This window comes from Stigmatopora argus, chromosome 3 (assembly GCF_051989625.1).
Source record: "Stigmatopora argus isolate UIUO_Sarg chromosome 3, RoL_Sarg_1.0, whole genome shotgun sequence".
Lineage (NCBI taxonomy): Eukaryota > Metazoa > Chordata > Actinopteri > Syngnathiformes > Syngnathidae > Stigmatopora > Stigmatopora argus.
Genome location: NC_135389.1, coordinates 19072857 through 19084167, shown reverse-complemented (window position 1 = coordinate 19084167; position 11311 = coordinate 19072857). Strand labels below are relative to the sequence as shown.

At 40.2% G+C, this 11311-nt stretch overlaps 1 protein-coding gene across 5 annotated transcripts in view; it reads left to right on the top strand.

Moving 5' to 3' along the window:
• The first annotated feature begins 42 nt into the window (after positions 1-42).
• chd2 (chromodomain helicase DNA binding protein 2) overlaps positions 43-11311 on the top strand; it is a 106939-nt gene continuing 95670 nt past the window's right edge. For 3 of the 5 annotated variants that reach the window (XR_013299629.1, XR_013299628.1, XM_077596498.1), the window contains exons 1-16: positions 43-1096; positions 3342-3576; positions 3688-3774; positions 4196-4257; positions 4537-4641; positions 5868-6047; positions 6144-6283; positions 6357-6582; positions 7503-7603; positions 8068-8109; positions 8173-8348; positions 8430-8554; positions 8631-8847; positions 8915-9004; positions 9060-9250; positions 11086-11274. Coding sequence is in view for 3 of the 5 variants with exons in the window: in XM_077596498.1 (XP_077452624.1) it covers positions 1038-1096; positions 3342-3576; positions 3688-3774; positions 4196-4257; positions 4537-4641; positions 5868-6047; positions 6144-6283; positions 6357-6582; positions 7503-7603; positions 8068-8109; positions 8173-8348; positions 8430-8554; positions 8631-8847; positions 8915-9004; positions 9060-9250; positions 11086-11274 (2225 nt within the window). In the remaining 2 variants the exon portion in view is untranslated. The remainder of the gene's footprint in view (positions 1097-3341; positions 3577-3687; positions 3775-4195; positions 4258-4536; positions 4642-5867; positions 6048-6143; positions 6284-6356; positions 6583-7502; positions 7604-8067; positions 8110-8172; positions 8349-8429; positions 8555-8630; positions 8848-8914; positions 9005-9059; positions 9251-11085; positions 11275-11311) is intronic. The other 2 variants (XM_077596499.1, XM_077596500.1) reach the window with 2 other exon arrangements.

The following is an 11311-nucleotide window of genomic DNA, read 5'->3' as shown; positions in this document are numbered from 1 at the left end:
AATTGTCAAATTGTGATGAATATCAAACCACGTTTCCCCTAAACGAAAAGTTAAAAGATGAAGGGGAGGGACTTAAACATCACCTGAGTGTTGGTTAAATGAAAATAACGTCAATCAAAGGCTTTCAGAGCCAGGAAGGAGCTCTCGATGGCGGATGATCCTTAGGAAGGCTACTATGGGCTGTCGTCATTCCGCTTTTCTTGCCCCCTGTGTCGACTGAGGCGACGTCCTGCTCCCTTCTCGTGATGCCTCCGGCTATACGCTCGACATTTTGACAGCTTTGGGGCCGTTTCCACGGGATTTTGGGCTCCTTTTTCCGCGTCGAAGGAGCCGTCGGGCTGCGGCCAGTGCTTGTCGTTGTTTTCCATGCAGCCATGGCGCGCCTCCATTTTTAGTGTGCTGCTTCCTCGCCTCTTGTCTCGCTCGGGCTTGACAGCTGAGCAGGTTCGGGGAGGCCTAAAATGTATTTAAAATGGCATTCTTTTTTTTGTAAGTTCATTCAGATAATTCGCTTTCCCGTCCGCTGCTGTTAATTTGACGTTTTGGTTCATTTTGCAACCGCGGCGAATCGAAGCGAAATTAGTTGAATGCATCGTCTGACGTCTTGTTTAAAGATTGCTACATTTGCATTGTTCGCTGGATTAATTCCACATTGTATCTATGTTTAACTTTATTTTTTTTTGGTAGTCATTCTGATGACGCAGTTAAAATTAATTGACGTGAATCGGCCCTCGTTGAAATTGGTAGCCGGGGCATATGCAGGCTAATGAAATAATATAGCACATGTCTGTAAGGAAGTATAGTTCGTGTATATAAATATAAATTATAATGCTCGAATGTTCGTATTTAATTCCACTTTCTCTTCGCGTCGCACCGTTTGGGATTTAAAGTGTTCGCCGAGGGGCGAAGACAAATCTTGAGGGACTTGTCTCCTGGAACTTTTTGACACGAATACCAGGACACGAGATCATCTCCCAAAGGATATAAAGAAGAAAAGGAAAAAAAAACACACACACACAAAGAAGCATTCTTCCACAATGAAGAACAGAAACAAAAAGCAAGGGGATGAAGGATCGACTCAAAGTAATGCATCCAGGTATGGAAACAATCCTGATTCTGATTATTTATTTATTTTTGAAATGCTCTTTTAACGCTTGCGTGACTTGTTTACCCTGTCAAGCGTGCTCAATCACCTGTCACGGCGTGTTTTCATTTGCATATGCGTGTCTGTGTCACTGACGAAATGCACGAGTGTCATCAATGACCTTGCTATTGTTTAATAGCCACACCCTGATTTTCATTGCATTTATTACTACTGAGTTTGCAAGGCTTGCAGGGAGGGAGATCATTACTCTAAGAAGGAATCGGGACCCCACTAACCCCCAAATATTGAATGGATTGCTTATAATGTGTAGTAATTACGAAGAAAACTAATCGAACTTGCTTTATCTCAATTTTAGATCACCAGAACGTATATTTTACTAGCTGCTGCATTGCACCATGCATTTTTTCTTAAGCTACAAACTATGTTTTGGTTACAAGCAAGGAAAATAGTAACTTTAAGTAAAGCCTTATTAAGTATTTTTTTTAACAGATTTGTCCATTTGAATCTTACCACAAAGTGTGATAACTTTTACTGCAGATCTGAGATGATATTTAGATTTTCAGTTTGTATTCGTTGTAAATCGTCAATTAAAATATTGTTCTGGGGGATGGTTCGGTTCTATTGTTACTCAATGTAAGTTTGAACTTTTAGGACCGTATATTTGCCTGTTTTTTTAAACCTCACTTGCACATAAAAGCTACATTGTATATTTGAGATAGCTACGTTGAGTGTTGCTATTTTTAATCATGAACGCACATTGATGTAATGTCCAAGAATAATTTACTAACATTGTTTCTTTTTTTGCTAAGCAGCTTTGAATATGGTCTTTTTTTCTTTATTTAAACAGCATATTTTAATATTATTAGCACCCCCTACTTTGCTCCATAAACTAATCACGTTTATTATCATGTTGTCAGAGAACATTTACGTACGTAAAGTTAAATTAAGGTCTTGTATTGCGTGATAACCTTGCTAATGTCAATCACATTTACTTATGACGCACATTTGATAAACTACGGGATATTTTAGAGGACAACAACTGTCTACTCTCACTTGAGTATTGTGCACTCACGGCAGCCATTTTAGTCAGGTTTGCTTAGTAAAGCATTAAATAGTGCCAGGTTTTGTCTCTGGTGTCTAATCTCCTGTATTGACACATTAACATTGGGGGAGTTCAGCAGATAAATTAAAAGATAAATGCGCTGGCAGGAATCTCACATAATAATTAACCCGTGTTTGGTTAAATATTGTTTAAAATCTACTCGTGGGCCTTGCTCTCTAATGTTTGTCCACTTCATTGGAAAAATGCGAATCGTTAACCGGATGTAATCATTACATGGGCGGTCTGTACTTGGAAGCCCACGATTGGTAGATGTATTACCTAGCAACCCTTTGACCAATAGAAGAGGTTTTGTCTTGTCCCGCCCTCGGGGAAGTTGCTTTCTCTTTCCGCTTTAGGTCATCGTCAGAAGTACGAGACTATTTATATCTTGTAGTTGCCTTTGCATTTTTTAAACTATATCCGGGTCATGACATTTTTATTTTCATAATGTTTCAAAAAACGGCTTCTGCATTTATGTCGCTAATAGTCTTCATCTTTTTCTGTTGTGGACTGACGCCCTCATGTGTTGAAAAGCAGAATGACAGCAGAAAATGCGGAAGGTTCCGTTTCATGGACATTGGTCACTTAAAATAAGTTGGCAGTTAAGACCTTTAACATTATACAGTGTGATTATTTTTGGTCTTTTTTTATACTTTTAACCCCTTATAGGGCAAGTGACTATTTTTGGACTAAAAAGAAACTCAAATATGAGCAATTATTTTCATTTTATAGAATTGTGCTTATATATGTTTACATTGTTTGGTAAATTAACATAACTGTAATAAAAACGAAAATAATTAATTAAAATTGATTAAAAAAAATGAAATACTGGGGCTTAAGGCCCTAAGTAACACTGAAATTTTTGTTCATCAAATATATTATAGTATATCTTTGCATGACATTGACATCAATAGACGTCCACTTCATTTAAAAATGACGACTTCCTAAATGATCGTGTTTAAATAAATAATACAAATATTTCAAGATGTTGAAAATATTTATGTCAGACAAAAAATCACAAGCACTAGTTATGATTATGTGTTTTGGCCTGAAAGCAAATAAAGAACATGGTCTTGAAAATGAAATTGTAACTCGTGAAAATATAACTCAAAACGACCCGTGTTCTTTTCGCAGCAATTCAGCCTCGGAAGAATCCAACCGCTCGGCCTCAGGGTCGGCGGGGAGTCAGTCGGAGAGCGAACACGGCAGCGAGAGGCGACCTTCCCGACGCTCGGACTCCAACAGCTCGTCGGGATCCGACAGTCGCTCGGGAAGCGGAAGCGAGTCCGCCGAGTCCAAGAGGCGAGGTGGCGGCGACCTCAAAGACAAGCCAGTTAAGAAAAAAGAACGTTTAGCTGATGTCAAGAAGGTAACTCGGTCACATTTGAATGAAATCTTTCAATCCCGTGAGCCGGAATGCAGAATGTGCTTTGGAAATATTCGCTTTTCAAGATATTGCTTGTCGTTATTCTTGGTCCAGATGTGGGAGGAGCATCCAGATGTGTACGGGGTCCGAAGATCAAATCGCAGTCGACAAGAACCATCTCGTCTGAATATCGGCGCAGGGGTAAAGTCACATTTTTGGTAGAGTAAAACCGGGCTAAAAATGAGTTTCGGGATTAAACTGTTTAGATTCAAGGACAAAAAGTATTGCTTTTTCAACTTCAATTATTGCGACAGCCATCTTGGTTTTTACCTGGGTGCTTAAAAGGTGTATACAGTAATCCCTCGAATATCGCGGTTAATGTAGAACAGACATGGCCGCGATAATCGAAAAATGGCGAAGTTGGGTCACCCTTATTATAACTTTTTTTCATAGTAGCAAGAGTTTCAGCGTGGATTTTCAAATTTTTATGAACTTAAAAAAAAAAAAAATTATAATTAATAGCGGGGAAAAATGCGAAGTATTGAATTCGCGATAAGTGAAGACGCGGTAATTGAGGGATTACTGTTGATTATTTATATATTTATTTATTTTTAATTTACAGGGAAGCAGTGACTCGGAAAGCGAGAGTCCCAAAAGAAAAAGCTCTCGCGTAAAAAAGAAAGAGTAAGTATTTGCCCTCTGAGCATCTTCTAATATTCATAAAGTCATTGAAATAATTCCATTTTGCCTTCATCTTTTCCATCGATATGATTTATTGTCATGTGCAACTGGGTATCTGTTGGCCAAGTTAGATTCGAGTCAGCCAGGTGTTGATGTTATCTCGATTCTAAATTGCTCCAATCAGTGATGAAATTGTCTTCATGGCAATCAAACGGCCTAAACTTGCAATTGGTACAAGTAAAAAAAAAAATGGTGAAATTGTGGCATCTTTTTGTTGTAAAGTATCTGGAATGATGATGATGATGATGACGAGGAAGAAACTTCCAGCAGTACAGACAGTGAGCAGGAAGAGAAAAAAGTTAGATCCAGACGACTTCCTGCTAGAAGGTAAGAGCTTAGCCAGGCCTGGCCGTCAGACAGCTACCCGCTGGACAATTTCATTTCATGTGATTTGTCATTTCACTCGTTAGCTGCCGTTGACGCCGCCAGACGTGCAATCCATTTGTTATTTTTTATTGAGAGTCATAAAAGTCTGGCAATAGATAGTGAGCATTTTCAGCCAGCCCGCACAGTTTGAATGAATTGGACGTCTATTGTCAACGGCAGTTAAATACGATGTAATTGAAATACAATGGTACCTCTACTTTATCCACGGCAACGCACTTGTAACCGAACAAACGCCTTTAAATTAACTTGGATTAATATATACAGACACACTCAAACATACGTTTGATGTAACTTCACAAAACTGAATTCTAATTTTGTTTTAATTTTTTTTAACCTTCGTTCTGGGCGGGTTAGCTGTTTGCCACGCCTCCACCCTCACGTTGGCTATCGATGGGCTGTTTGCTGTTGTATTCCCTTCATAATATTCCGAAAATGATGCACACAAATGTCCTCACAATAGGATAACGCACGACCACTTGCCAACGAGAAGTAGTCTTGAATGAGCGATTGCGGGAGCTAACAGGCTAAGGAAGGAATAACAGCCTAACCACGTATTGATTGTGGGTAATGAAGTTTTATTCTGAGAAAGGGTGTCATTGGCTATTGGTGTTGTGTGCACGAGTATACTTCATTACCCAGAAAGCCCTCTTTTTGCCCGCGCATGCGCATTGTCCGTTTCCTGGTCCATCTGTAGCGGAAACTCGTCTGAATAAATCGTTCAGTGCTCGTAGATATGTTATACACGAAAAAGATGCGTCAAAAAAGACAGCGCGCTACAATGATAAACAGCCTCTCATGTCATGGCCACCTGGCTTTCTTGCATCTCGAAATTTTTCTCGTATCTAGAGCTAATTATTTGCTTGAAATTTTCCTCGTATCTCGAGCATCTCGTAGGTAGAGCTGCTCGTATGTAGAGGTACCACTGTACAAGCTATCAATTCCAGTTATTGTGGCCAGAATGTGTGTTTTTGTTACTTGTTTTTTTTTTTTACGTGTGCGCATATCTCTGGGGACATAATTTATATATCCAATATGAATTTTGTTACAGAAGAATAGATTTTATCTATCTTGCAGTCAATTTTTTTTTTAAAGGACATTTGTTTTCTGCTCTCTAAAGTGGATCAACAATCTTCTTCCCCTTTTTTCTTTCTTCTGTTCCTTTCCAGACCCCAGACAAAATCATCCAGCAAAAAAATGTCCCAAAAATCAAGGAGATCAAGAAAACAGGAATCTTCTCAAGAGGACGAAGACGACGAGGAGGAGGAGGATGACGATGACGATGAGGACGACGACGAGGACACTCCCAAGAGACAAACACGTCGGAGAGGGGCCACAAAAGTCAAAAGGTCTTTAAAAATAACGGACAGATCTAACGTGCCCAAAAACAAGGGGGAAAAAAATCCTAGTTCTTCACGCATCATGTTTTCTCGCCCTTATTTTAGCTATAAAGAAGACCAACATGACTTTGAAACAGACTCTGACGATCTGATCGAGATGACGGGCGAAGCGTGCGAGGAACAACAGGATGACGACAGCGAGACCATCGAGAAAGTCATGGACACCAGGCTTGGCAAAAAAGGAGGTGAATGTTTTGACTGTCAATGAACATTTGTAGCCAAACATGCTGATATTCCCCTTTTTTTCCTGTGACTTAGCCACGGGTGCTCCTACAACCATGTATGCCATGGAGGAGAACGGCGATCCGTGCGAAGGCTTTGAGCCCAATAACCAAGAAGGAGAAACTCAGTATCTGGTGAAGTGGAAGGGCTGGTCTTACATCCACAACACGTGGGAAAGCATGGACTCGCTCATTCAGCAGAAGGTCAAGGGCTTGAAAAAGCTGGACAATTTCAAAAAGAAAAATGATGAGCTCAATGGATGGTGAATATTTATTTATTGATTTATTTTTATCATAAACTATTGTTTTTCTGCACTATAAGGCGCAACTAAAAGACTTTCATTTTCTCAAGTGTGGCTTATATATGGATCAATATTGGTTAATCATTATATGTAATTTCCTGTAGCACAGCTCCATCCAGTGGATGCATAATACAACTCCTACTACAGATCCATCTTGTAAATGTATACCACAACCCCTGACCGCTATTACGACTACTACAGCGCCATCTACTGGATGTATAACATCCCCCATTACTACTACTACAGCTCCATCTAGTTCAGGGGTGTCAGACTCGGGATGGTTTGAGGGCCGCATTAACGTCAACTCGATTTCATGTGGGCTGGACCATTTTAGATATAATATTTAGATTTTTTTATAAATGGATTAAAATCCCTGAATATTCAGTTTTTTTATAGATCTAAAACAATGTTTATTTTAGCTTTTTTTAAAATATATTTTTAGATTTTACAAAAGGATTTTTGAACTAAAAACACAGAAAAAATGGATTAAAAAATGACAATTATTGATTTAAAAGGGGGGGAAATCAGGAAATTTAATATACATCTATACTCTTCATTTTAATTTGATCCTAAAACAGAAAGTCGGCACTCATGATTTACTTTCCCGGGCCACACAAAATGATGTGGCGGGCCAGATTTGTCCCCCGGGCCGCCACTTTGACACATTTGATCTAGTTGATGTATAACACCCCCCAGTACTACTACGACAGCTCCATCTAGTGGCTGTATAACACAACCCACTACTACCACTGCGTCTAATAATCTGGTGCGCCTTATATATGAAACACCTTCATTGAATATGCATCTTATAGTGCGGAAAATACGGTAATCAAACAACTTTATACCTATACGAAGTAAAACTTTTCATGCAAATGTTTCAGGTTAAATAAGGCATCCCCTGAGGATGTGGAGTTCCACAACTGCCAGATGGAGCTCATTTCAGACTTGAACAAGCAATTTCAGTTCGTGGAACGCATCATCGGTAAGAGCTCGCTCGCTCGGGCACTGTGAATAAGTTCCTTCCGTTAAATAAGCCACACCATGTTCATTTAATATTTAAGTAAAATACACAGGTAGGATGTACCTACAAAGCGTTTAGAAATTCTGACAAAAAAAGGTTCGATGCTGGAAAATGAATGCATCAAAAATAGCAAAAAAAAGAGAAAAACTTGCTTACTCCAACAAACCATGAAGCTCATTAACCAGAATTTTTATTTTATGCTAGTCATCCAAAAAAAATGTTAACAGGTTTCCTTTTTTTCTGTCCTGTATTTTACCATGACTTTATCGTATTGTGTTTGTTCTTTACTTCTAATTAATAAAAAAAACTGCCCTTCAAAAATGCAACTTTTGCCCCAGTGCAATTGATATCTTTTGTTTCTCTTTCATTGTGTATACTTTGACTCATAGCCCGAAAAATACAATAACTCTTTGTGTCATCCACAGCAACGAAAACGGGCAAAACGCATGGATCTTCCGACTTCCCTTGTAAGTAGTACATTTATTTTACCACATTTGAGTGATAGTTTTAATATATGTGAATTCTTCCAGCCCACAGTCACAAAACATCATCCAACGAGCCCGAGTATCTATGCAAGTGGATGGGGCTCCCGTACTCGGAATGCAGCTGGGAGGACGGCGCGCTCATCATGAAGAAGTTCCAACACTGCATCGAAAGTTTCCTGAACCGCAACTCCAGCAAAAGTGTCCCCTCCAAAGACTGCAAGGTAGGAGTCCAACTCGCACTTGTCTTGAAGAGACGGTTCTTTTTTAATTTTTTTAAATAAAGCTTTTCTTGCTGGCCTTAGGTGTTGAAACAAAGGCCGAGATTTGTTGCCCTGAAAAAGCAGCCGTCGTTCATTGGCGACGAGAACCTGCAGTTGAGGGACTATCAGCTGGATGGCCTGAACTGGTTGGCTCACTCTTGGTGCAGGTGCGATCATATTTCAGTGATATTAGTGGCTATGATAGTGAATCCTCATCGGAATGAAGCACCCCCTCTTTTTTAGGTGCAACAGCGTCATCCTGGCCGATGAAATGGGTTTGGGAAAGACCATCCAGACCATCTCTTTCCTGTCCTACCTGTTCCACCAGCATCAACTGTATGGCCCTTTCATAGTGGTGGTGCCCTTGTCCACGCTGACCTCCTGGCAGAGAGAATTTGACACCTGGGCCCCCGACATGAACGTGGTGGTCTACCTGGGCGACGTCATGAGCAGGAAAACGGTAGTTTGCCACTGAGATTGGAGGCACAGCCGGCAGAGTTTTTCAGTGTTCGATTTCTTCTGCTCAGATCCGCGATTACGAATGGGTCAACCACCAAAGTAAAAGAATCCGCTTCAACGCACTGTTGACCACTTATGAAATTCTACTCAAAGACAAGGTTGGTGATCGAATGGACCTTGACAAAGAGAATGTCACTAAATGTCGTTCGACAGGGGGTCCTGGGAAACATCAATTGGGCCTTCCTGGGCGTGGATGAAGCTCATCGACTGAAGAACGATGATTCGCTCTTGTACAAAACCTTGATGGAGTTCAGGTCCAACCACAGGCTCCTCATCACGGGCACTCCGCTGCAGAACTCCCTCAAGGAACTCTGGTCACTGCTGCACTTCCTCATGCCAGACAAGTACGTCACACTACACCCGCAATGTAGAAGAAACCATTACCGTATTTTCCCCATGAGACTAGAGCCGCCACTTTGGTGTAAGGCAAGGGTGTCAGACTCGGGTTCGTTCGCGGGCCGCTTTAACGACAACTTGATTTCACGTGGGTCGGACCATTTTAGATATAATATTTAGATTTTTTTTATATAAATGGATTAAAAGAACTAGATTAAAAGCCCTGAATATTCATTTTTTTATAGATCTAAAACAATGTTTATTTTAGCTTTTTTTAAATATAATTTTAGATTTTAAATGATTTTTGAACTAAAAACACAGAAAAAAATGGATTAAAAAATGACTATTATTGATTTAAAACGGGGAAAATCAGGAAATTTAATATACATCTATACTCTTCATTTGAATTTGATCCTAAAACAGAAATTCGGCACTCATGATTTACTTTCCCGGGCCACACAAAATGATGCGGCGGGCCAGATTTCCCCCCCCCCCGGGCCGCCACTTTGACACATGTGGTGTAAGGGATCGACAGGAATGGGCTGTCAATCAAATGACGTTGGGAGGGGCTTATTTATTTATTCATTTATTTGGGATTTTGGCACTCCTGTGATTCCACAAGAGCAACATTATAGGGAGAACAATACAATTGAGGACTAGAGGAACACTCTTAGAAAGCAGACTGCCTAAATGGCCAAATTCAAAGCATGGCCATATTTGGTAAAGTGGGCAAAGTAACATTTACTGTATGTTGGTTATTTTCTGTTTTGCAGTAAGAAAACCATTAGTGGATGAAATAATTCCTTATGATATTGACCCTAATAATGTGCTTTAGATTCATACAGTATATCAGAAATTCCACGTGCAATGATTTTTCTTAAGATTTTCCCTTTAAAGTTACACATTTGTACTCCCTATTAACACCATGAATATGGAGGTGAAAATTGTGATCGGTCTATTAATAGGTATAGTTTAATAAAAACAGAGAGACATCGTTGACATATTCCAGCGTTGAAACTTGCAAGTGAGAATGGTCCTGGCTCGTCCTCGCCACCGTGACGTTCTGAAGAAACGGCATCCTCCTCTGTCCATTTAGTCGCGCATAATCAAAACACTTAAGGTAATCTGATTCAAACAATTGCATAAACTAACCGAATAACACCATTAAGGTCAAAAACAACTGCCACAACAATTGCATATCAGGTTGGAAACCAAAACAAGTGCGTACGAATTTGCACAAGTAAGCATAATAACTTCATATAAGGTAAAGCGGGCGACAGTATTTTTAAACTATATGCGAGTATTTTCGGAAGTTGATTCGATTATCGCCACCTGCCGGAATCCAAGTCAAAGCAATTATACGAGTCCTTCCCAGATCTTCATTGCGAACTCAGATCAACAGTCCTCGGCCTGGAACATGGTGACCTGTCCGGTCAATAGTCCTGAAAACAATTAAATGTCCTCAAAGCCAGCTGCCATGTAGAGTGACCTCGAGCTTGCTCGGTCCCAAATTAAAATAAAACTCCTATACCCATTAATGATTAATGCACATATAATAACATCCCAGAATAACCCCAACAAATTGTGAATCAGGTTGTGATAGGTAAAAAAAAAGAGGAGAAAAATCTTTTGTGCACTGTTTGCATGTAAAACAAATTTTCTAGCACCCTCACTAGACCCGCGCAGGCTTATATGCTAGAAAAGGTAAAATTCTATGATTTTTAAAGGGTGCGGCTTATACGCGGGGGCGGCTTATATGCGAATAAATAGAGTAAATATTATTTGGACCCTGCCTGGATGCTGCCTTCTAGTGGCCAGGGATATAATCTCCAACTGTGACCAGGTTCCACTCGTGGGAGGACTTTGAGGACGACCACGGCAAAGGGAGAGAGAATGGCTACCAGAGTCTTCACAAAGTCCTGGAGCCCTTCCTGCTTCGACGCGTCAAAAAGGATGTGGAGAAATCCCTTCCTGCCAAAGTGGAGCAGATTCTGCGTGTTGACATGAGCGCTCAGCAGAAGCAATTTTACAAGTAGGTCTCCTTCGATCCGCCTGAAAATTCTCCCCAT